The sequence below is a fragment of the Dunckerocampus dactyliophorus genome, chromosome 3 (genome assembly GCF_027744805.1).
Source record: "Dunckerocampus dactyliophorus isolate RoL2022-P2 chromosome 3, RoL_Ddac_1.1, whole genome shotgun sequence".
NCBI lineage: Eukaryota > Metazoa > Chordata > Actinopteri > Syngnathiformes > Syngnathidae > Dunckerocampus > Dunckerocampus dactyliophorus.
In genome coordinates this window covers 10,819,307-10,846,966 of record NC_072821.1, presented here as the reverse complement: position 1 = coordinate 10,846,966, position 27,660 = coordinate 10,819,307, and the positions used below count along the sequence as shown (strand labels likewise).

General features: G+C 41.2%; 1 protein-coding gene across 1 annotated transcript in view; it reads right to left on the bottom strand.

The window, feature by feature from the left end:
* syt9a (synaptotagmin IXa) overlaps nt 1-19,241 on the bottom strand; it is a 29,345-nt gene extending 10,104 nt beyond the window's left edge. Inside the window, exons 1-3 of the mRNA XM_054770883.1 lie at nt 18,769-19,241; nt 5,500-6,001; nt 1,855-2,410 (exon numbers count right to left, since the gene is read on the bottom strand). Coding sequence (XP_054626858.1) covers nt 1,855-2,410; nt 5,500-6,001; nt 18,769-18,916 — 1,206 coding nt within the window. The 5' untranslated portion in view covers nt 18,917-19,241. The remainder of the gene's footprint in view (nt 1-1,854; nt 2,411-5,499; nt 6,002-18,768) is intronic.
* Nucleotides 19,242-27,660: the final 8,419 nt, after the last annotated feature.

Here is a 27,660-nt window from a genome sequence, read left to right as displayed (position 1 = left end):
GGGGTTATATTTTGCCAATGATAACAATAATAAAATCTTGTTTAAGTTGCTCTGAACAGTAAAAACCCTAACCCCTAGTTTAGAGAGAATGGACTCCTTACTTACCACCATTATGCAGAAATGATCATAAAGAAAACGGCCATGTTCAACATATTATATTTGAAATCCAAATCGAGCTTGCATGATTGCATCAATTGTCATCAATTTACTGATATCCTGGCCCATATTTATTGATGTTCTGGTCCAGTTTAGCGGCCCAAAACGTTTGTCTGGCCATTCCTAAATAGCAGCTTTTCCCTGTGTGGACACAAAATACATTCAATGTATTTTTCAGGCCTTTGCACGTCACTGTGTAGTGTGATTGAATCCATTGCTTCAAGTTGTAATTTCAATAAATGAGACCCTGTGCAATTACACAGGCCAGCTTTGCTCCTTTTTCTCCCAGTGAGCCAGTGCACAATCGGGCTACTTAAGCAGTTGTTAATGACCTCCTCACACAGCCATTGCACAGCCACATTACTTCCTCTTACTTCTTTCTTTCTTCTTCAAGTATTCAACTGGATTTAATTGTCTGGGGAATCTTTTTTTTTTTTAAGTTGTGCACATATCATTTCTATTCAAAAGAGACTGGTGTATAAAACAGATATATTGGCCTCATTCGAAATGTGTCTAATGGTTTGTCATGTAACTTGCCACAACATTAGGTACACTTAATGTGCACATTGTAATAAGACTCATTACAAGAGCTGTACAAAGATGATAATGATTTATTTTGAATGGCAGTTTCAGGGAGGTATTAATCTAACAATAGTTATTATTGTGGTCGTACTCCATCATATTAGGAAGTATTGAGACAACAGAAAACAGATATGCCTCCTGATGACGCTATATTGCAAAAATGAGATGCTCAATATTGCCTTTCTTACCAATATCCAATAGATCGATTTTTTCCAGCACTTAATTTCCATACCGCTATCAACCGATACTGATATAAGCGGCAGCTCTTCCCTCAAATTAATGTCAGGTCACTGACAAGCTTGTGTACTGAATGAACATATTATGCTTCCTTTACAGTGATATCACTGGATGCATTTCACAAATAAACACTATTTGTGCAAAATGAGACAAATACAGTCGTTCCTCGCCACTTCACCCTTCGAATTTTAACCTTAATTCAACCACGTTTTTTCAAAATATACTCAGCACTGTTTTGTGGTCATATAGTCATATACATATACAGGCGGCCCTAGCTACATCGCGGGTCGAACTTTACTCCGTCGCTCGATCGCAGTTTTTCCAAAATTGATGAATTAATAAATGATGGCTGTTATTAGGTCTATTATTGAAATATTCAAATATTTATAATAGACCGGAGGCATGGCTTCAGTGTGGAAAAACATCTCTCACCTAATTACAAAGCATAATAGAGGAACTGACACTATAGCCTAAGCTGGCAGCTGCAAACGTGTATAAATGTTGCCAGAACGCTACATCATTTATATTTATCCACCACCAAATTTCTGCAGTTGCAGTTGAGAGCTACAAAAATGTATTTATTTTTAATTTGAGCATCTGCGCCTCATTGATTTTGTATCACAGACTGATTATCTGCAGCAACCAATGGGAAGGATGCTAATTTTTCATTACTTTTCTCTGCAGTATTTTATCTTGCACATTACTAGAGGAAAATCTTCACAAACCAAATCTTTCTGACAACATTTTTGTCACAGGAGATGATTTATTTATTTATTTATTTTTATTTATTTTTGTGTGTATTTATTTTTCATTCACACAGATCACACTGTATTTATATTTTACCTAGCTCAATGAAATGGAATGGATTTATTTACTCACCGTAGAGACATATTTGATTTCCCGGCAGAGTTTTGTCTCCCGTGGGAAATCTGCCAGATCCAGGAAGTTGTCCACGACCACTTGGCCAATAATGTCATGGCGTGAAAATCGGTCAAAGTCGTAGACGCTGAAATGCAGCTTGCGTGTGGGAAGCTCTGAGTAGGCCACGGGAAACAGGAAGACCTCATCAAACACAGGGTTTAACGTCTTACGGTGCACCTTGGTCTGATGCTTGGTCATCCTATCAGGCAACAGGTAGATCTTAACGTATGGGTCAGAGGTTCCAGAGAAGTCCTTGGCTGGGAGGTCCTCCGCTCTGTGGATTTTAACAATCAGCTGCTCCAGGTCACAGTCAAACTTCAGGATGAAGTGGAGGCGCCCGCAGCCTCCGCCTCTGTGACTGCCTTCATCCCCCTCCAGAGAACGCTGTTTGTAGAGCTCGGGTTTGAGGCGCCCAAGGCCCAGTCCCATTCCAGTGAGAGAGTCCTGTCTTTGGAACTGGGCCACGTTGAAGTCAGGGTTGGACAAGTTCATATGTCGGCGTATGGAGCCCTGTCTGTGGACAAAGAACATTGTTAGAGTGGCTGCATCAGCAACAGATTTTACACACATTAAAAACTACTCTGACTGTAAAGTTGTGCATCACGGCAACAGCGAGTTTTGAACTATTTTGATGCTTTCTTGACCACACTTTGTGATCACAAGACCAGAACAGCTTGCTGACATCCCCGACTTGAACTCAGACTGGTGAGAGGTACGGATTCATTGAAATAAACGAACTACAAGTGCCGACAGCCACTAGCAAGTTGAGCTAACCGGATACCCACTGCAGCTCAAAGCAGTTGCCTAGCAACAATGCCACGCAAAAAGCAATATGATTCAGACGTGGAAGTTCAGGTCCAGATGACCCCATCCGACACAGCCATACATGCCGTTGGATGGCAGGGGGTTCGCCTTATATGGTGCTTTGAAAGACGAAATGAAACTACAATAACATCAGACAATACAGTATTTGAGTCAGTCAAGAAACCCTTCAAAATAATTGCAATCTTGGAAACTTGGATTGATGCTGAGAAGGGCATGGATTTTGAGCTGGAAGGATATGAAATTAACTACATCAACGGGAATAACAAAAGTGGAGGAGAAGTGGCAGTAAACATCGCAACTGCAAAGTGGTAGAGAACACGTCATTTGCAATCGGTAACATTTTAGTATGCACGACGATTGAAATCTGTAAAGAAAAAACAAAAAATGCATGAGTTGTTTATATGGAACACCTGAGTCAAAGTTTGAAATGTTCAAGGACTTGGATTTCCGTCTGGCAACCTTCACAGACATCAGACAAAAAATTATCTTTCAATATTGATGTTTTGAATCCGAAGAAGCAAAAGATAATCAATAACTTCATAGACAATGACAAAAATAAATAACTAGTGGTTTGCTAATTAATGATATCAGTGCCCATTTTCCATTCATTCATTCATTCATTTCATTCATTCAGCAGGGGTATGATGGAGCCTATCCCGGCTGACTTTGAGCGAGAGGTGAGGTACACCCTAGACTGGTCGCCAGCCAATGGCAGGGCACATATAGACAAACAACCATTCACACTCACATTCATACCTATGGACGATTTAGAGTTTGCCAATTCACCTAACATGCATGTTTTTGGACCCAGAGAAAGCCCACGCACGGACGGGGAGAACATGCAAACTTCACACAGAGATGTCCAATGGAGATTCAAACCCAGATCTTCCAGATCGCCTGACTGTGCGGCCACTGTGCGGCCCATTTTCCAGTGTTTACAATTTACAGGGAAAACTACAGGAAGAGAAAGACAGACGACAAAAAGACATTTCAAAGACTACACACAGAGAAAAGTGAAAATGATGTGGATGAAGCACATGAACACTTTGTAATTATTTACATGAAGCTATGATTTACATGATTTATGACGAGCACTGTGCGTTCAGACAAGAAGTGAAATCAACCGTGGATGACAAAGGGACTGCAAAATGCTTGTGACAGGAAAAACACATTATGTAGCGTAAGAAAGAATACTATGGTCAATTATTAGACAAGAACAAAAACATTACAGCAACTTGGGGCATCCTAAACGGTATCATCAGGAATGGTTCCAAGAAAGGACAGACTATCCTCACATTTTATAGATGGAAATACCAAAAATGATAATATGAACGAGGTTGTTCATGTAATGGTGTGTTGATACAATAGTTAATACAGTTAACAGAGAGCCCTCAAATGTATTGTACATATTTTCATAATATAGTCTATTGTTTGCACAGTTACGCCACAGGGGGCGCCGCGGCTTGGTTAGTTGGGAAGGGCACACACGGCAGAGATGAAGAATAAACTCCTGCTGTGTTGTGAAGACGACTAACCTGTTCCCGCTCTTTTCTGTGTTTCAGGTGGGTTAAAAAGTGGTTAAAAATGAACAAGCACGATGTGTAATATTAGCCAGACAGGGTGTATGTGGGTACACTAAACATATGCGATCTTTGGAAGTGTTTATGTGAAGAAACGGTTGCAAATGCTCATGAAACCTTAGACGCTAATTGGCTAATGCTAACAGGCCTACTCGCAGTGTGAAACAAAGCCAGCTATATTGGATTGCTAATAGCCTTCAGTCGCACCCATAGGATGTGGCCAAGCTAACCAGATGCACTAAGAATACGACTGCACATTTATTACTTTGCACTTTTGTCAATTTGTACATGCTTTTATGTTATTGTTATTCCTGGTGTGACCATATCTAAGTTATTGTGTTGAGATATTAGGACATACTGTATTTACAAAAGTACACTTCACTCACTAATTGTGCTACAAAAAAAGTCAGTTAGGATATTCCATAATGTCGCTTATAGAGAACATATAAACCCTTTATTCCCAAAATCACAATTATTAAAATCTGCTGATCTGGTAAACTTCCAACCAGTTAAAATTACGCATCAAGCAAACAATCTGCTACATAAAAACGTAATACAATTATGGCGAATTATGACCTTAAAAATTTAACTTAAAACACTTACATGCGCGAACAACGCTAACAACCTTTAGCATATCAGTATGTGGAATCAAATTATGGAATGCATTGAGTAAAGAACTAGGCAATGTAGGCTACTACAATGAGCCATTTCAAGAAACAATACAATCAGGTGACGTTTCCAAAGTACATGGAAGAAGAATACTGAACCACCGTGTCTAACCACTCATGCACTTGCTACTCACAGTATCTTTCTTCATTTCTTAGGACTACCTGAAGTGTTAAATAAGCTTAGCTTCTTCCTACTCTTGTTTGGACATCTTCTTTCTAAATAACAAGTCAGTACGTTATGGGAGAGGTAAATACAAGACGCTGTGACTGCAGCTGATTTTTACAAGGTGCAACCCATATACACTCCATGAGGTGTTTTTACACGTGACATGTGTGGTGTGGGTGATGGATTGTGCTTGGAAGACATGGTACCGTACATGTAAGACAGATTTCATCAAAGCTGTATCACTAATAGACAAATGCAAAGAGGTTTTGCTTGATGGAGGACTAGTGTGGGTGGGTGTGTGACATGAATGTTGTCATTTTTTTCACATATTGGTAAATCTGATAAACTTGCAAAAATAACTGACCCAGTTTCCGACATGGAGCGCCCGGAGGGTGAAGGTTCCGTCGTCTGTCTCTGAATCCGAGGGTTAGTGTGAACTCTGTTTTCACGATTTTTCTCCTGTTGGGCGTCGAGTGGAATGTCTGGAGATGTGTGACTGATCTTCATGGCTGCCTCCGGTGGGGCCAGGACCACGGGGGGTGGTGATACAGGCGTACCGGGAGCCTCCACAGAAACAACCGACGCCACAGGAGTGGGCTCCTTGGCGATAGAGCAGTGTGATGACTCACGGCGGTTGTGGGCTGGGGGGTCCACGGCCGTGTAGACTGGCTGCCTGGGTACAGGCTGGGAGGGCAGAGGGCTCATGGCCGGGTTGAGGTGCCCGCCATGGGGCTCCTTGGTTGTGGGGAATAGACCACGCTCCCTCCATGGTATCCAACAGAGCTTCCAGGAAACAAAGAGGGATACTCCAAATAGAGCCAAGCCACAGGCCGTCACTACCAGAGACAGAAGACTCACCGACACATCTGTAGAAGAAGAAGAAGAGTATCATTTCTGTTTTTTATGCAACAATCATAAAGACTCACAACTTGGGAGCAAAGGGGGAAGTATCGCACCAGATCCAGCAGGGGACATGGTATATTTCTACTTTTATTTTATATGGAGAACAGAGTACTCATGAAATAAATGTACAGTGGCAATGGGGAAAAGGCGCAGCAACGTCCAAACAATCCAAACACAGATATGATCTAAAACCTGAAAATCTAAAATTTCCCATTGTGGTACTAATAAAGGCATATCCTTTCTTATCTTAACCATAAACACACAAACACCATAAAACAAATGCAACGGGAAAATGCAGGTAATTAAAAATGCTGCAATCACATACTGTGCGTAAATGCTGCGAGATCAAAAACAAATGCAAAATAAAAATGCTGCAAATGTCAAAAACATACACTAACCCCAAAAATTCCCACGAGAGAAGTGCTGCAACTTCATGGAACAAAATGGCAGTTAGCGCTTCCAAGGACGCCTGAGGCATATGCATGCTTAAAAACATCAGCAGGATGACCAGAAAAAAGTTGATGGACGGAAAATGGAAATTTTTCTTTGTCTTTGCTGCACGTCTCACATATACCCGCCCTCATGACCATATGACCCCCATCTTCCAAAACCTCCGCTTGCTTCCAATTAAATATTGTATACAGTTTAAAATCCTTCTCGACACTTTCAAAGCACTACACAACCTGGCTGCCCACTGCCTCACAGACCACCTTCACTGCCCAACTCATCCCCTCCGTTCCACTGACACCAACCCTCAATGGGCAAGCACTGAACCTGGGGTGACAGAGCCTTTAGCTTCGCTGTCCCCTCCCTCTGGAACTCCCCCCCCCCCCCGCACCTGCCCATAACTGCACTGACCCGTCCACCTTCAAGACTCACCCACCTCTTCAAACTGTCTTTTAATGTTTTTTTCTGTGTCTAGTTGTTTGTCGTTTTAACTCATAAATTAATCTTTTATGTATTTGATTGCCTTATTGTACTGTATATTTTATTACGGTAATTTATTTTACTGCTTTATTGAAAAGTCCCTTAGAGTTCCTTAAAAAGCATTTCTAAATAACATATTATTATTATTATTATTATTATTAAACACTTGGCTGTAATATTTTACAGTATTATAGCGTGTGTGTCTACCAGAGTTCCTGTTCAGGGACAGGGTCTAGTTTGTCATTTAAGTTTGTCACAGCTGGTATATGCAAATTTGTTCATTGGTCTATGGGGCAGCTGTGTTTGTGCCCCACAAACTCTGCATAGCAACATGTTGTGACACAAATGTGTGACATTTTAAAATTATACGCAAATGATTGAAAGCAAGGGTGTCAAACCCGTTTTCATCCTGTGCAACATCACAGTTATGGTTGCCGTCGGACAGCCGCAGATTTGCAGCCGACAGTCAACTGGACTGTTCAGGTTGTCTTAGAAGACATTGCGCATCTCATCCAAGCAGGCTTCATCATTTCATGCTCAGTGACTAGGTAGGACAGCTCTAGTCTGAGAGGAGGGTGCAAAAGCCAAGAATTTATCCCCTCAGGATGAGGCGCCCCGAACCAAGACTACTTCCACCCATTTATGGTGCAAAACCACAGTCATTAAGATGCAGTGGAGTGAAACCTCTGTCTGCCAACGACAGTCACCACAACAACAAAAGTAAAAACTCCAACTGCATACAGTACAAATTTTCTGTCAGAACTGACACATTTTGGCATGCATTATTTCCAGGCTTTCGCAGGCCACAACAAAAACAAGATGGGGAGCTGAATTGGGCCCCCAGGCCTTAAGTTTGATATCTGTGATTTATGGCATTACAACATTGGAACAAACAAACTCAGACACGAAGCGATAGTAGGCCTAATGTCGTTTTCCTGGTACGTAGCCTACCCATGTTGTTGGTCCAATTTTCGCTTGTAGGCACGACTTTACCAATTTGTCATCACAGGCAAAAATTTAAGCTTGTGTGTTTATTCTAAAGTTATTTTCTCTTCGATTTTCTTGATTCATAGCGATTAGCTAAAGTCACTTACCTCTGTCTGGTATCTTTTATCATCGACACAGTCGTAAACATATACAGTACAAGCATTTCAACAGCAGCTGCCTGGAAGCTCGAATGTGCCATTGGTACTAAGGATGACCCTTAGCTGCCCCGCAAGGTGGCTGGCGGAAAAAAAACTATGTGCCTGCACTAAATAGAAATGTGTAATTAGGGAAGTTACAACAGCGATCGACTGGGCAAGTCCCAAAGATTAACTGGTCGATTACGATTGACGGGTTGGCGACCCCTGCTCTAGAGCGTCAAATCTCTGCAAGTGTATCTGTCATTCTCATTTCGCATTTCTAAACAACAAAAGAGTCAATGTAGCATGTTCAGACGACATAACAAGCAGATTGTTCTTATACAGTACACCAGTACACTTAACAACAATCTATAGTTATTTGTGGTTTAACCAGACACGTTCTAGTTATGGATTGACAAGAGCATTTAACTCAAAGGTTATTTTCGAGAGCATGCCACTGAGTAACGAGGTGGATTTGTTTCCACCAGGACAGCGTGTCATAGTCATCGTGGAGGGAGGTGAGGTGTGAACCAATAGTCATCAGAGGTTCTCTGACTCATTTATTCTTTCTCAATGCGAGATATTTTAGAAGGAAATAGATAAAAATAAATTGCTGAACAGCATAACAGTCCAATCTGTCACATCCAGAAATTCTATTCTAACAGTCTAATTATAAGTTCAAAATGGATATCGTTGCTGCCTACAGACATGAGCGGTGTGCACTTCCATGCACATCAAACCACGATATGTGCATAGGCTCATGAACACAACGTATTAGCGGCTGTCTGAATTCAAGAATTATAAAGTCCGCAGGTGATGGTGTTTACAAGATACTCACGAGCTGTGTCATTGTACCCATTACATGCATCAACAGGAGGGCTCAATGTGGTCAGGTGCCTTGAAATTAGCACATATTTATTATGTAGTAAAATAAATGCAGCTGGTACTTGATGTGTTATGCTTCGGATGATGAGTTTTACTTCAAACTCATTGTGGTGGTTTATGAAGACAAAAAAACTACTCTTGTCCAGATGCCTCTGGAATTAACTCTATAATGTTTGCGTTTATGTGTGTGGTATTTTTTAAGGTAGGAAAACACAGACTCACAAGTGTGAAGCCTTGTTAGTTAATGTTCATTTAATGAAATACATAAGGCCCTTGATATTGTTGTATTACAATTTTAATCAGCATGTGCAAGACTCAACTGTTGCCCGGCAACAAGTGTTGAGAAGAAGCTGGGAAAGCAGACTGTGTATCTGTGAAGGTGGCTCATATTTCTAATTAGCAGCAAATAAGGCCAGCAGTTACTGTGTATTGTGATGAATTGGTAATTGACCTAACCATTTCTCTTGCAGTGGTGTGGTATTGTGATGATGCAGTATACTGTATTATACCATATACATCTTGCATTCACATTCACACCTGCTGCTTGCAAACATTTCATATTAGTGCAAGCTGACACTCACACACATGCTCCAGAACAGCATTTTAATAGCGTCACTCTGCTGTATCATTCTGACAATGCCTATTATTGTCTCGTTTCGCCTCGTTCTGTGGGAGGCCAGTGAGGCATACTTGGACTCGGGTCATGTCTTGACTCTGCCGCATGCTACCGGTTAATAAAGCCAGTGTATTTCATGGACTTTAGCTTTAATGCACATTTGTATGGATTTTTCAATGTAGCAAGCAGCAGCTGAAAGGGAAATTAATCATAATGACTATACTTCACCTAATCATTGCGCGCAACGAGGCAGAAGCCAATTTCACTTGCGAGATAATGATGCAGTTAGTACACAATTTCTTTACATTGTACATCCCAACGTGTCAAATAAACACCAGTTTTTTGACAAGACATGTTGCGATGAATAACCATCATCGAAAAAGTGGGAAATATAGAGATACGTTTTTCAGTGGCTACCTTCAAAGACATCTTCTACCTATCACCCCTCACTGTATTTACTGCATGGGCTCATTTATTCACAGCTGCGCTCCATTCATGGCCTCTTTTGAATGCAGGTCAGTTTGATTGTGTCAGATGTCTAGCACAGTAACCTACAACGGCACTAGACCACCGGCAAGCAATCAGGATTTGGTTCTATAGCAAATTGCAAACCTCTTGGATAGAGTCACCGGGACACTGGAGTTATAGGCTCCATATTCTGCAAATTTTGGGGCAGATTAATTCATTCATCTGTTTTCTACCACTTATCCTGTTCAGGGTCAAGGGGGGGCTGGAGCCCAGCTGGCTTTGGGCGTGAGGTGGGTTACAACCTTGGCTGGTCACCGGTCAATCGCAGGGCACATCTAGGCCATTCACACCTATGGACGAAGTCCCCCACAGGCAAAGGGAGAACATACAAAGAGCTCAGATTCGAACCCAGAACTTTCTGGCTGTGAGGCAGACACGCTCAATTGCTAATACGCAAACGTCAAACAAAACATAACCCTTTCAGTGTGATAATAAAAGCAGTTGAATGATTGGTTTGATTGATTAATTGATCGATAACTGTTCTGATAGGTACCATCACCTTAATTGAAACCCATGTGTCACGTCCTTTTCAGCGGATCTATATAGTGTTAAAAACATAATGAAAAATGATGAAGGTTAGCTTTGTGCGACCCTGTACTGGTCTTTGTTATCCCCACTGCATTGATCTAGAGTATACTGTGCAGCGAGACAATGGATTCTCCTTTCCCTTCATAAGACGTGATCGCGTCCAGGTTCTGTATGTTTCATGGTGGTCAAATCCATGCACACATCACACCTAATGAGCCAAATGTAATTAATTATGAAAGACCAATGTACACATCATAATTACTTATTCATTTCTTCAGGTGTCTTTGTGGCCGGTAGGGAATGGGAAATGTAACACTTTAACACATGAAATGTACTATCAGCTGTTTCTGTATTTCCTGTGGTGGCTTCCACACTGATATGTTACGTTGAAGCAATGTCGCCTCTGTGTTCACTCTGCCGTGTTGTGTAAAACAAATCGGTATGTTTTCCGGGGAGCTACGCACTTTCAGATTGCTGTAAATTCCAGGCTATAGAGCGCACCGGTACCCACTAAATTTAAAGTGAAAGATTTGTACATACAGTATATAGAAGTTTGTTTTTCCCAACAGTGCGTGTAACACGGCTAGTTAAACAATAGCCTACCAGAAAGGTCATTCATCATTGTCCTCGTCTTCCTCCTGGGAACTAAAACCACTAAAGTCGTCCTCATCACTGTCGGAACCCAAACAGCCCCACAATTCCCTCCCCTGTCCGGAAGCAAATCAGCCCCCAAGCCCGAGCTGTCCTCCCCAGCACGCAGCAGTCCAGCCCCCTGAAACTGGGCTTCAGTGGACCTCCCAGCACCGCTCCATGCTGCCATATCCACCGGCAGACCCGAACAAAAGCTGCTAGACCTTCAACCCGAAAGCTGCATCACATGCACCTCTCCACGCGTTCTCCATGATGAGTAGTGATGTGCGGATCGAGACAGACTAATGATAGGCCATATTCAACCGCAAAACAGCACGATTTATTACATTATTATATTTATTATTATTATATATTAATATTTCTTTAGTAAAGCAGTCAAATTTTAATCACAAAGAGGCAAGCTATTACTTTACACCCACCACATCACAAGGGACAGTTTTGTAAAAGAAAAAAAAGGTAGCACTGTAGCTAATGTAGTTATGCTCATGTTGTTTGTTTGTGTTGTTCTTTATGCTGCTCTTTGTGCCTTTTAAATTGCCCCTTCTGGATAAATAAAGTGTTATTTAATAAAGTGTTAAAGTGAAATTTAAACTGAAATTGAACACACTCTGTCGAAGACAGGCGTGGACAAACACAGCTCATCAGCATTAAAGCTACAGACACACAAAACAGCGTGTTCAGAGTAGGGTCTAAATTCGAGTAACAAGGCTAGATTTTGGGAAACACGCCTCTCTACGCTATTGTGGGACCTCTGATACCTACTTAAAAACGCTGAAAAATAATATAAAACGTGTCATACTTGCAGTGTAGTTGAGCAGATAAAGGGCCCCCAGCCGCTATATGAGGAAATATGAACATTAGGTCATCAGCATGCATAGTGGGTGAAAAAGAATACATGCATGTGTTTCAACATACAAAGATAACACTGGATAAAGTAATTTGAGTCTACTAAGTCAGAGCAAGACTGAGTATCGTGTGGGCACCTTCAGAAGGCTTCACACAGTCGCTGACAAAGCGTCTTCTCTCTGCGCTTGGAGATCCTGTGAATACCAGCCAGAGCATGTGTGATTTGAGAGAGGGATGTGGAGAAATGCAGGGACCTGCCATGTGAGGGCACCATCATGTGGGCCGGCTGCCAGAGCGAGCGGAATGAGGAAAAAAAATCTATCGACATCTGTAAAGATTCAGAGAGTGTATAACAACAGAGTGATGCAATTTTGTAGCATGGGGCCTTCAAAGATGCAGCAGTGTAGGAGGCAACCTAGTGCTGAAAAGGCAATCTATGAGAATGCCTCCCTCTTGAGATGTTTCGATTTGTCTGAAAAATTGCCTCTGAGTGATATACGCTCATGATTCCAACCATACAGGGAAAACAACTGAACATGGGAGTGGTGGTTCAAAGTATGTGTGGTAGTTGCAGTTCTTCACTTGCCAAAGTTGTAAGGTTCAATACCACACCTGTGAATCAACCACCAGCCTCGCTTATCTTTCATCAAGCCTTTACATTGTGAGGGGGCAAAATATATGGCTGAACAGCCATCCCCTGCTGCATCGTGGTTCCAACATCGCGTCCTCACTCTATCGTGGTCTCTCAGAAATTAATCAATTAATTAATAAATTATTGTTGTTTTGTGGGTTAATATTGTCTATTATTAGTAAAAAAATTTAAAAAGCATATTTAAGCAAACTGGACGTATTCATGGCCTAAATTAAGCATTTTCAAGCACAAACATGGGTAAATGAATGAAAATACAAATATAAGGCATTCAAAAGTTGTGATGTGAAATGTAATACAGCATCTGTGACTTGTGTGCGCCCTTAAGAAGTGGGACCTGAGAAGTGACGTGTGTGTCATCAGCTGGATGGAGTCGACTGTTAGCTGAGTGCTAGCAGTAGGTTAGCAGTGCAGAGAGTGGCCGACAGCAGCTCCTGTGTGAATGTTGACTGCATGTGTTCGCTGCTTGTTAATCAAGCAATGGAAGTGCATCGTGAGTCTCACAACCATAAACAACGGCAGTAGAGTAGTGTTCCACACTGGTCTCTAGGTGTCAGTCATGTTACACTGAAGCGACAATAGCCACCAGGAAGTACCCTGTCAATGCTAAAGTGTGAGTCTATCTTATCTCATCTATGTCTAAGATGAATTACTTTCTATTATTATGTCGACTATATTGGCTAATACAAGTGTAATGGGCGCCACACACGGGAGGCCACAAACTACTGTGATTGGCGACGTGTTCACATCCACAACGAATTGTACGAGTCTCCCACGGTTTTGATTGGCTGTCAGATGCAGAGGGAATTTGGGGGTATCAAAGTAGTTCAGAGAAGGAAAAGCGGCCAGTGTTGATTGACTACTCTTGCTAGTACCGGATCTTGCTAGTATTGAAGATAAACTTACATAAATGTCAGTGTAAAATTAATGTAAACTTACCCGATATGTTTACTCTGGCACCGACGAGTTCCTATGCCGCTTTTTTCTTTATATCTCTCTATTCTTTTTTAGAAATGTCAAATATCTCCGGGAAATCTGACAGGGCAACTATAGCGTACAGATTAGCATCCTGTCCGCTCATTTGTCTATCAATGAAACTCCCGCTCATCGGTCCTCGTCCGGGCGACAGCGATGAAAAGTTGAAAATATTTCAACTTTTTGGGACCGCGTCGCAAGCCGGCGTGTGCACGACGACACGCATGAACACAAACTTTCACAAGCACGAATTTTGCGTGTCACTTGGCTGGATGGTGACATGCGGTAAACGCCCTATCACACAGGTTCCATTGAAAATGAATGGAGTAAAGACAATGTCGCCTCCCGTGTGCGGCGCCCATAAAGGTGACTGTAGGGGTGTTGTTTCATGTCTCTATGGGTGTAAAATGGTAAAAAACGTAGATTTAAGATAGCGGTGGAATCTACATCCATCAACATGGTTATATCTCAAAAGTGAAAGCTGGACGAAAAAAATTCAGGCTGTTGTGAAGCTTCTCCAGTATAAAAGTGCAAAGGTATTTGGCCACAAGAGGTACGCGGATCAATCCAAATGTTGAATTTGACAGTTTGGAATTTAGCAAATGGATGTCCTTTGATTTTGGCCTCATTTCCAGTTTGTGCTTTTTTTTTTTTGTAGCTCAATTTGCTGTTGTGCACCGTATGCGGCAACTTGATTTGTGCTCGAGGATGTTCAGTGCGCACTTTGTGCGTGATCAGCAATTAGCGTGCTTTTTTATTTTGCCTGTGGCTTCTGCTAGTTGTCGGATAATTGTCTTTGCTTTCATGGTCTGTTTGGACTTTGTTGTTTTAATGCATCCCCCTGGATTCCTGTTAGCTTTTTCTAGTTCTTGTTTTATTCTCCTTTTTGGACATCCATGAGGAGTTTTCATAGCCCCAGACTTTCTTCCTAGTTGTTATTTGAATCTTTATAGTTTTTGTGAGTCGTGCTTCTCCACGTGACCACATATTTTGTTCTAATAAACACTTTATTGAATGCATAAGCAACCATGTATCTGCATCACGCGGTAATGCCACCACAAATAATAGCAGAACATGACAGTAATATCGGCACCAGATTAATGACATTGATATTTTTTAGTTATCTTGCTTATTTTGACAAATATCTGTGTTTGTGTTGTTTAAATATATTATATACAGTTTATGATCAGTGGCTTGCAGTGCATTTGGCATGCGGGCCTTTGGTGGGGACTTAACCAACTTAATCCACTTCTTAATACCACCACTATCAAGTCACAACTATGCAAACCATCCATAAAAAGGCATTACAGAGAGAGAGGCATTTTGCATATTGGGGATGAATACCCATTTATTCATTTTCTATGCCGCCTATCATCAGTAGGTTCATACCTATAGACAATTTAGAGTCGCCAATTAACCTAACATGCATGTTTTTGGAATGTGGGAGGAAACCGGAAAAACCACGGGAGAACATGCAAACTCCACACAGAGATGCCCAAGCGGAGATTCGAACCCAGATCATCCAGATCTCCTGTGTGGCCAACATGCTAACCACTCGTCGCTCGGCCAAATGTGATGTCAGATTCCAAACTCCAAACCTGGGTAGATAACATTGACATGGCAGCACATGTAACTGAAATCTGATTGGACAAAAAAAATCTAACTTACCCATACACATACTAGAAGCAGTGCAGCCAAGAGACACGCCACGAAATTAAGATAATTGTATGTTGGGAATAAATTTGTCCAATTTCAAAGCACAAATTCTAGAATTTAAGTTGTAAATGTAGGTCAGTGCTTTCATAGTGTTTCGGCCTGCAGAGGAAGCCTTGCTGGCCCTGTCGGCCCTCCGGTTTCAGGATGTACCACGGTGTGGAAAAGTTACAGTTTCAAAACCACTAAAATTGTGCGTCATACCATTCCTACGATATGAGAGAAAGTGGAGGTTCAGTTCGGCCAATACGTGGAAATTCTTTGTCACATCCTCTGTTATTCCTCGCCGTCGGAACTGGACTTCAATGTGTTGAAACCCCAGGTGTGTGCTGTTATATCCTTGTATAGTTTACAAACTCAGGTAATAAGTCCTTGGACACAAACAGGCTTTAGGGGCAAATGCCAAAGAATTTGAATGCAAGCCAATAGTAGTGTTTGCTTTTGTTTAGTTATTTTGCACTATTGACTTTACTTTGCTTAAGCAATTGTATGTGGTAAAAGGGAATACTTTTATTATTCTTTTTATATTGTTACATTGCTAAATTGTTCACAAATAAGTGGGCTGATACAAATATTTCTGTTTCCCTAAAATTATTCACTCATCTTGAAAAAATGTCCAGTAAAAAGTATTGTTATTGTTATTGGGGATACTGACTTGGTATCAGATTGATACAAAAATGTACCCATCTTTATTGGCCATCACTAGCTCCTGGATGTTGCTTTAATGGTCATTTTCAGAGCAGTTATTTTGACATAGTGGAACAGTAAATAGTAGGAAAGATATCATTCTGCAGGCAATGTCCACCTGTGAGAATCATAATGGTACTGTCCATCTGTTCATCATCCTCCATTCACCAGGAAGTACTGTGCTACCTAACAAACAGATGGACAACCAACATTGTTTTCACCTTTGTCATCAGTTAGATTTTGGTAGAGGTCTTATTCTATGTAGTTGCATTTGGTCATCATAGTAAAACATCACATATGTGATCATCTAAGACTGTTGCACAGTGCTGTACATCCACAGGAGAAGCAATCTGATCAGAACGTGAAGAGCCCTGGGTGCTTTTCTTGGTGGAAAGGATGTTTTAACACACCTGTCAAGATTAGCACTAGTTGACGCTGATTGGCCCCGAATGGACTTGAAAGGTACAGTGTTATTTATTTATTTATTTATTTATTTATTGATTGATTTATTGATTTATAAGCGCTGTCCTTTTTCTAAATGCTTCTTTGACAGATGCATTTGTAAATCAAACTCAGATTTGCCCGCATTTCCTTGATTGACTAGTTTATCTTTTCAAATATATTTGTTCATGGGATGGGGCAATGATCTGGACTCCTTTTTCCATGTCAGGGTTGCAGTGAGCAGACTAATGGTGCCTGGAGTGGTTGTGCCATAGTGTGGCTACCTCAACTTCCCAAAGAATCAACAGTGCCTCTGCTGGTTGCAGCCAAGTAGTGCACTCCATTTTGCCTCAGTTGCTTCAAGACACCAATAATCCATTATCAACCACACCAATCAGTTCCACACAATTGACCATCAGTTAATCAATATGTCGATCCCTAAACAGTATTCCCTTGTTTATCGTGGTTAACTGGTTCCAGGCCTGACCGTGATAAGTGAATTTCTGCAAAGTAGGATTCCTTCTTATAAATAGAATATTTTTGTAGTGAGAGCATAGAGAACCTGTTTGTGACCTTCTAAATACGAACATTATTAGAGCCCTCTAAACATGAAATAACACCCCTATAACCACCTTCATACTGGTATTACCCAATAACGTAGACATAATAAGTGAATATAAGCCATTTAATACATAAATAAGACTCATGCTCGTGTGTGTTGCTATAAATATGTCCTCTACGGGTGGTGGACGGGAAGTAATGTCAGGGGTTCCGTGTTGAATTTTAGCTTGGCGTGGGTTACAACCGCAACAGTAGTCCGTGTTTTTGTCAGGGAATTTTTTATTAGGGATTATTGTACCTGTTGTGAGATTCAAATTCAAACCTGCAATAAAAGCCTGGTGTTCCGGCGATCAAGTCTGGTGTGTGTGTGTGTCTCACCAGACATTACAATTACTGACACTTAGTGACCGGTGTGGAATAGGCTACTACATATTATTCAAAGCATCTTTGAATGTGTCTTCTGGGTGCGTTATATTTGTATTGTAGTTCATTTTTTATGCTTGAAAATGCTTAATTTAGGGAAAAATATCTAAAATTAGCTTTGATATGCATTGTTATTTACTAACAATGGGCCATATTCACCCACGAAACAGCATGATTTATTAATTAAAATATTTTTGAAAAAACGCAATAAAGTGAAGCCACGAAATTCATAAGGTGAAGTGGTGAGGGACACCTGAAGTACCAAAGCAGTATCTAAATAGTACTGCCCCTGTCTAAAGCCCACCCCACCCAAAAAAAAGACTTACAATATAGCTCCTCATCCTTGTAAGGACTATGTGCCATAGTCACCATGTGAAAATAAATCCTGAACTCTGTCTTATAATAGCCCCCTTAGTCATTTTAATGTGTTATCACATAGCTGACAGATGCTTTCGAGAACTCAAATTCTACTTCATGGTTATCACTTGCTGAGGAGGAGGTGCAAGCGAGGCAATGCAAATAGTTACTAATGATTACTAATGTTGAATAATGATGGATCAGTCTAATCATTTAGACAAAAGATTAATGAGTAAAACGTCTTGTTGTAAATGTGCACTCAATGCTGTCCACCACACAAGCTCTCTCTCTCGCGCGCGCACACACACACACACACACACACTTACGGTTGCTGGTTGCTCGCAAGGGTAAAACATGACATTTTCACACATATGACTGAATATGTAAGCCGGTATTTAGAAAATACTGCTACCCCTGCAACACCATTTAGCAAGTTCAGTAAGTGAACTGAAAAATCCGATTGGATTACACACACACGCATACACAAATTTTAATACAATAAGAGTGCAGGAGAATGCAAATTCAGTTCTATTAAAACCTGTGCAACTAGGCTACTCTGCACAAGTCATGACTACATTGCAATAATCTAAAAAAAAAACAACAAAATGCATCACAGATAAAGGATCCTATTGTATTTAACATGTAGGAGAGCAATGCACTCAGGATTTGTTGCAATGGAAATTCAATAGAACACAATACCAACCCAAAATTATTGCAATGACAAACTCATGCAATAATTTGTCCACATTTGGAGTTGAAGGTGGATTTTTAGAAGCCACATGCCTTTACACCCATTCATTGTAAAGCCTTTCTCCTCACCTGAGTCCGAGTAGCGTGGTCTGGCCAAATCACGGAAATAGTAAATGAAATCCAGGCAGTTTTCGCTCTGCACTTCCCCCCTGGAACAAAGATCCGAGAGGAGTTCAAGTGCCTTTTGACAAATCTCGTCATCTCTGTCTCCAGGCATTTCCCACCAGCATCCTTAAATCATGGAGGCTCTCTTAGAGGCACCACCACAGCGGTCTGCTCGCCACACACTCACGCTTTTCCACCGAGCCAGTCGAGCGCTCTTCCGGCGGCACACCTACCCACGCGATGTAGGATCACACATAAACCCCCACATAGGAACAAAAAAAAAGTGAGATCAACAGCGATTAGCGTGCCCCGAATGAGCCTTAAACGGTGGTCTGTGTGACGTTCACTCATGTATGGTCTTCAAAGTAGCTGTGCTGCACACTAGAAAGCCACCGGTTGAATCCACGCATTGACACTGCGGCGTGGAGTGCTGTCCATGGTGCTGGAACGTGCGCGCGCCTCCGCGATTTAGCGTGCACTACGCAACAGTGTGGTGCGTTCAAATGTTTGGGAAAGTGGGTAAGTGTATGAACATGATTTTATTACAATATCTTCTGAAGGGACAATACTATAGAAATGAAACCTGTATACATTTTAGAGTAGTCACTGTACCGTCACGCTACACAGGACAGGAAGGGTGACTTCCTATCTTGTGCTTTTTTGTGCTTATTGTGTATGGTGCTTCCTGCCGGGTGTAGTGTGCAGCCGTGTCACCTGACTGGAACTGTGTGCACCTGTTTGCAGTCTCAATCATGGGTTCATAAGCCCAGCGTCGTCACTTTGACGGGCTGGTTCATTGTTGTGGATGTCATTATTTTGCTCACCTATGCTGTCACCTAGACGTTTCATCCCATTTGCTGGTACTTCCAAGGAGTCACCCGTTTGTGTTTTCACAGAGCCTCTGTTGCTTTTTGTTGTCTGTTACCTGCACAACTGTGAGTACCTGCAACTGTTCATGCGTAATAAAAGGCTTTATTTGCAGGCTGCCTCAATCTCTGCAAACCGGGGGTCTAGCATTCGACAGCTCATCACAGGATTGTAACATGTACAGCTTTTACAGCAGTACAGGTTTACTATCCACAGAAAATGACTCAACACACAGTCATTGTCTGAACAGCTGGCAATGCAAGTGAGTACCAAGGTAATTGTGTCTTTCTGACAGTCAAGCACCATGCATCATGGTCTCGGGCTGCAGTTCTTTGAGAGAAACAATGATCCGCTATATTTTGTCATTTCAGAGTTACTGTAGCACTGCAATCACAATTAGAAACTTATTGTTAACTACTATTGACTACTATTATGTGTGATTGTCTCAATGCAGCATTGTCATTGTGGTTGTTGATATTGTTTTGTCCTTTGTCCTTATGTCCTTGTTCGTCTTTATAGTTGTCACAGACATTTATTTGCTGATGTAGTTCTGTTCGTTTCTGTTGTTCTGCTCTTGTTACAATTGTTGTTGTTGCTGCTGTTGTCCTTGTCTCTTGTCTCTTTTTTTTTTGTTCCCCTTTCATCCCCGGAAACCGGAGTACCCGGAGAACATGCACACACAGAGATGCCCAACGGAGATTCGGATCCAGATCTCCCCGATCTCCTGACGATGTGGCCACCGTGCGGCCATTAGCAAGTAATTGTTTTCATATTTAAGGTTACAAACATTTAAATATCTGAAGTTCCACGAGTATTTTAACAGATTTTTTTGCTTTTATTGTAATTTTATCAGTTTTTCCGGCTGTCTGTGTTTTTAACGATTCTGTAAAGTATCTTTGAGTACTTTGAAAAGCGCTATATTAAAAAATATATTAATATTAGTAGTAGTTTTAGTAATATTATTATTTGTGGATTTTGAATTTGTATTGTTTTTTAAATGTCTTGTTCTTTTATATTATGAATTTAGCCATTGTTCTTCATTTTTCAATATATATATTTTTATCAAGGGCCGCAGGGTGGCTGAGTGGTTAACACACAGTCAAACAGGCCACACAGTCAGGAGATCAGGAAGAAGATCTGGGTTCAAATCTCCGCTGGGCATCTCTGTGTGGAGTTTGCATGTTCTCCCCGTGCGTGCATGTTTTTTTTTTCCTCTGGGTACTCCGGTTTCCTCCCACATTCCAAAAAAAAACATGCATGTTAGGTTAATTGCTGACTCTAAATTGTCCATAGGTATGAATGTGAGTGTGAATGGTTGTTTATCTATATGTGCCCTGCCATTGGCTGGCGACCAGTCCAGGGTGTACCCCGCCTCTTGCCCGAAGCCAGCTGGGATAGGTCATAGAAAATGGATGGATGGATATTATTATCAATACACTCTATTACTCTCCTACTGATTGTGTCATGCATTTTTGTCGAGTGCGTCTTTGATGAATGGAATGTGAAATCATACAAAATAAAAAAAAAAATCTGATCAGTGGAGAAATAGAGAAGAGAAGTGAATTGTTTTGTTACAAGTACTTATACTTAATAAAGGTAGCTTCAGTGTATCATCAAACACTTTGAATAGCTCATAAGAACAAGCAGACAGAGTGCTGCTAAGAGACAAAAAAGAGTGAAAAAAGACAAGAGAAGACAGACAAACGAGGCAGCTCCCATCAAAGATAAGTATGTTTAATGAGCTGTGCCCTGCGTGCTTTTTGTCTTGTTGCTCTGCTGTTACGGCCGAGCATTCCCACCCTGCAAACAAGACAGCGCAGCAAACATCATCGCTCGAGAGATTAAATGTATCTTTGCAGAACGACACTTAAAGATATGTGAGGTTGCTGAGTGTGTCATATCTGTTATTATCAATGTAAAGACTTCCGGTCCCTAACTCGCTGTCTGAGGTAAACTACTGCAGCGAGCTCAACACAGAGTGCTTGCTCAGTGCTTAAAAGGCCATTGTGTAACTACAGACAGCACATGAGCTGTGTCTCTTATAATCATCTCTTTCCCAACTGGCTCTTAACGTTCTACAGAGGATTGGAGTTTAATCCCAGTCTATTTTATGTCTAACTGGAGGCAAGTTTATCAATTAGTAGAGCAGCGCAGTGGTCCAGTGGTTATTCCAGTTGCCTTCAAGCAGTGCTTCTCAAATAGACGGACGGGCGGGGTGGGGGCGGCGGCGTGAGAGGCAGGGAGGACTTTCAATATTAGTGCAGACCTGCCAACATGTATGAATTTGTCGTACTCGGCATGCAATTTGACTCTTGAATGCGCTTGTGTGCGTCACTGCTCCCCATGTTGTTGCATTTCGCTGGTTTCAGTTTCGAGTTCAGTCTGTACAGTACAGATAAATAAATATTATCAGTTTCTCAATAGTATTTCAAATCGAGAATAGTATTTCAAATCGTGCAAAAACATCCCCAGTGGGGGCATGACAGAAAATAATTGAGAACCACTGCCTTAAAGCGAGGTCGCACTTCTGATGGGTACTCTGACTTCCTCACAGTCCAAAAACATGTACAATACTGTCTTAGACCTCCATTGTAGGCCAACATTAAAATTGTAGAAGAGTGAAAACATCTTTTCCACCAGTAAAGGTCTACTCTGATCTTCTTTTAATGAAGACAGTTGTAGAAAAATGAAAATGTGCCTTTAAAAAAGCCTTCAATGCTTCGTTGCTTTGCTTTCAAAGAAGACACGACACAATAAAGAGTCCAGTTCTGACAAAACTGCCACTGTTGTGGCTATACAGTGGAACTCAGCATTCACGACCCGCACAAATTTGTGGATTTTGATCAAAACATAATTTATTTAGTTGCCAACAGCCTCTTTCCTTTTAATGGCTGTTTGCGATAAATTGCTTACTCCCATTTCTTCTTTTTGCATTTTGAAGCTGTTGTTTGAACCTCCTTAAGATCCAACAGTGCAAAATGTAAATTCTTGCAATTTTTCAACTGGTCTTAAAATTTTGATCAGGAGTGGATGTAACGGCAAAGCCTGGCGTGCTTCGCGTCTTTGCGAGGACGCAAGCAGCAGCTGGGGCTTATTTCCAATCAAGGTGCACTGAGCTTCAAATGCTTAAAACTTTGTCCTGGATCCAAGTGTGAAAGAGCATAAATGTGGACAAAGACTCATGCAGAAAAGGATGTTCCTCGTTGAAAGAGACTGCCAGTAAGGATGTTTGAAATATCCTTACTTTTTGTTGCATACTTTTGTGTTCAGTATTTTGTTCAGTTTACTTTGGAGTTCACTTCACGGTTTATTTAATTCATGTGTAGTGCTAGTTCATGTGGTTTGCGTGCCTCAGTGACCCTCAGAGCGATACCAGCAGGAGCTGAGTCTTCATGTGGGACACCCAAGTTGGACAGGTGTCAGGGTAGAGGCCTGACAAAGTGCAATGCACTTGTCCAGGTAGAGGGCTGGACACACAGTTAACAACCCATGGCATGAACAAACTATTATCAAAAAAAAAAAAAAAGTGCTGCCGCATGACGTATGCAGAATGCCCCCTTCGCATTTCTGACTGTCCCCCCCATACCGTATGTGCATGCATAGAAACGGCCCTGCTGGTTGATGTATGTTTTAAGGTTTTTCAGCAATTGGAATGGCGGAAATTGATAAATAAATGGAAAAAGACATTCCTGCCTGTTCATTTGAGTGAAGTCCAAGGTCAATGGGGAACCCTTTTCAAGTGGAGGGCCTATACACACTAAAAGCACTTGACTGTGAAAAACTGCATCATGCAAGGTAGATAGAGCTGTTCTCACTACACTGTAAACTGTTTTATTGTAAATTCACAGTAAATTGCTGGCTAATAAGTGCATGACTTTTATAGTAAAATTACAGTCATTTGCTGTGAAATATGTTGCCACAATCATTTATTGTAATTTTTTACAGTTGATTACAGTGTTTTAACTGCAGTATTTGTCTTTCACAGTAAATATGTAAAACTACAAGGGATTTACTGTGATTTAACCACAACGAGGCACTAATACCGTGGTTAAAACACTGTAAAGTAATGCAATTATTAACCAGTAATTTACCGTTTACGGTGCTGCAAATTTCGAGTAAGCAAACTGTTTGCAGGTGGGCGGGCTTACTTAAAAAAAGTCTACAAATGACCTTCATCTTTATTACATTGCACTGCAACTCTAACAATGGAAAGCGATCCAAAAACATAGACACCAGAGGAAACCCGCTGTTTCCTGTTCATTTGGACATCCAAAGAAGTGCAGAAGAAGTTTGAAACTGCGACAAGAACCAAGCCAATACTTGAATGCATCGAGATGCGAGATGGCTGCTGTGTGGTTTTTTTCTCGGTCTTTCGAACAAATAAATAACAAACTTAAAAAATTAAAGAAGGACAACAGAGACCAAAAGAAAGACCTAGGCGGGAGTGGCAGTGGTCGTCGGAGAGTAATGCCTTATTTTGAGGACAAAAAACTCCACCGAAATCCGGGAGGCCGTCACAAAAGAAGACCCAAGCATATGTTAGAACTGCCTGGACTCGAGTAAGAGGTATTTGTTTAATTTAATGTTCACGGCACAGTTTTGGGTGTAAATACTAGCCCGCTGTTTACATTAGCATGCTAGCTTGCTATTGTGGAATGAATGAAAGCCTCACCACCCTCCCCTTCTCATTTGTGCGTACGGCAGCAAACTAGTTCATTGTAAACCAATAGTCATGTAAGAAGTAACATTTATTGTGCAACTACTGTATGTTCTGGTTTAATTTTTGTATCTTTTTGTGAGAAATGGTGATGAAAGGGATCATCCACTCCTCACTACAAGCTCCCCCACAAACCCGAAGCCTGCAATGTGTAACATAAAGATTGTAACATAAAGATTGCAAAACACTGTAGAACAACGTTTTGCACCTTCATTTTTATATTTTTGCACATTTATATTGATTTTTTTTACCTGTAAACAATATGCACTGTCAAGGACTATAGTGAGTGTTGTGATTTAATTAAAAAATGGTCAACACTGTTTTCGGAGTCAGTTCGCAGGCAACACCATTCCACCCCGGCCTCAAACTTAATCCAGCACCAACACCAAAGTTCGCTACAGTGGAAAAGGGGAAAAAGAAGCAAGATGACTTGTGAGTTGATGCTTCCGGCACGTCTCTTCTGCGACTTGGAGCCTTTTTCTGTGTTGATTCCCAAGAGGCACCTATAGACAAAGCCTAAATAAGATTACGTCCTAATATTTACTGTCAAAATGGTTGCGAAAACGATTAGCCCAAGGTGTATCCCGCCTCTCACCCTGGGATTGGCTCCAGCACCAGTTAAGGCACCATAGGAAATGAATGGATGGATGCAACTAGTATAATCCATCAATCCCCTTAAGAGAAAATCCATAGTAAGAGAAAATAGCGACTACCGTGTAGCTAGTGGGCGTTACAACAAACCATTTAAAGGATTCCGTTCGAGATAGATGGGGTTCACACCATGTCACTTGTCAAGAGTTACTGACAAATTTGTTTGTTTTTTCGCCAACAGACATGAAAACCAGTATTCAGCATGTCAGAGGCAGTAAGCTCATTCAGAATCAAGATACAAGACCCAAACACCTCCACCATTTGTTGTCTCACAGAGGTCAGTGCACAGCGGACCTTTGGGGGTTGGGTTTCACACATACAGTAGATCGATGTATATACAAACATGTAGCACAAACAGTGATGGAAGACAGTGCAATATATCTCACGACCACATTGTCATTCAAGAGATGACTGTTCTCCTGTTGGCTCACATGTAAATGAGTTGGCTTTGCCTCAATTCCATTTAAGTTTGAGCTTTTCTGGTGTTTACTACTGTTTACTTTCCTTTTACTTTCCTGTGGTTACAGAAGCCACCACTCGAGTACATCATAGCATGAAATTAATTGGGATTATTGTGCTAGAACAAGGCAACATTCCCATTCGCCAATGCTTAAAAGGAACAATAAGACATTTCCAAAATTGCAACAAAATGCATACAGCGATTGCAAGGGAGATGCTGAAGTGTCACATCAGTATAACAATCCAGTAACTACTAGGGGTGTAACGATTCATCGAATACATCGATGTATCGATTCATATTCCTATGATTCAACTACATCCACCTGTGTCTGGCAAGTTTCCATTACGGGCGACATATATCGATTAAACATTGTTTAAAAAGGTAATCAATCGATTGCATCGATGCTAGGAAATAAAGCATTGGATTTAAGCACGGCAGGCTTTATACGGATGTGTGTTTTTAGCACTTTCAATGATAAAGAGACGTTAAACGCTACTCGATTGAGTCTGCCTGTCTGTGTCTGCGTCATCGCCACGCGCCTCTCTGTGACGTCATCACCACGCGCCACCACGTGGATGGCGGAGGACCAGCTGGCGAGCGAGAAATAATTAAGCCACAATTGCAGTCCAGTGTGTGGATACAATTAGACTTTTGTAAAGGAGATGTTCTAAATAAGTCGCACGCTGTTTGGAGGATATGTAGAGTCAAGTGAAATACCACGGCAACACGACAAATCTCTCCACCCACCTACTAAGGCACCACGGGATTTCACACTACGCTGAACGTCCAGGCACCACCTGCGGTGTTCCCGCGGCAGCTGCAGCGCAAGGGAACGTCAGCTCTGCAGAAGCCTCACGTCTCGCCAGCATGTTTAGGCCAAAACTGTAATTGGTGTTTACGTGTTTGTTTATATCCATACTTAATAATACCTGATTCCCTTATAAAAAAAAAACAACAGCAATCTAGGAAACTTCACCTGCACTGTCCAGTATACAGTTATTTATTTCACAGTCACACTGGTTGAATTTTTGAATAAAAAGTTACTGAATCGATTTAAAGTTATGAATCGTTTCGGTTCGTATTTTTCGAAATGAACCAATATCGTTTTTGAATCGTATCGGCAACTATGAATCGTAATATGAAACGAGTTGTTTCATATTACCCCTAGTAACTACTCTATACAAACGCATGCATGGAACTAATGTAAATTAGCACACATTTGCCATGAAATGTGTTGCCTCTTGAAAATCATGCCTTTTTTTCACTATTCACCATTCTTTGAATCAAACAATGGCATTTGAAAAACAGCGGAGGAGGAAGGCGGGCGAGGATTTTTTTTTTTCTTATCTCAGTCCTTCTTGCTGTGTCTTTTTTTTTTTCGAAAGCGTAAAGACAGGCTTTGTGTGTGAGTGATGGGTCTTAAAAAACAAAGGCAGAAACCAATATAAGTGTGTGTGTGTGTATTTGTAGGAGATACACAGAGTCTGATAGAGAGCGGCAGGCTGCAGCTATGATCACAGTGTACTGTACGTATGTATCAAGAACAGGATAAGACAGAGTATTGGTATGGGGGGAGGGGAGAAGAAGGAAAACTGTAAGTCAGAGGGAAAAAAATACACTTGGATGAAATACAAGTAGATGTTGAATAGCCATGTAAGGATGATCAGCCAAGCCTTCCTTCTTCTATGGCAGACATTTATCATCCATGGATAACTACTTGATGTTTACAATATTGAGCAGATGGAATGGCACATTACACGGATGCACTGTGCATTTAGTTAGCATTGTCATCCATAAATTTGACAGTCGAGACATGATCACATTGATTATTATTCGATTTTTTTTTGTCCTGTCCAGCCAATGGGGCTGATATTATTGTTGATCTAAATGCCCTTACATGCTAAACAGACTTGCTCTGCCAGGGAAAAGTGTAAGATACTCTTCCTCTGTTATATAGATTTTAATTGACTTTATTTTATCTTTATTATTATGCAAATCTGGAGTGGCTGGATCGGAGCAGGAGGGCATAGAAAAGAAGAGAAAAGAAAACAGAGGGGGGAGTGCAGGGACAAGAGGGAGACACTACAGAGAGAGACAAGAACAAAAGCAACAACAACAACTCCAACGGCAATAAGAACAGAAAGAAACAGGACTACATCAG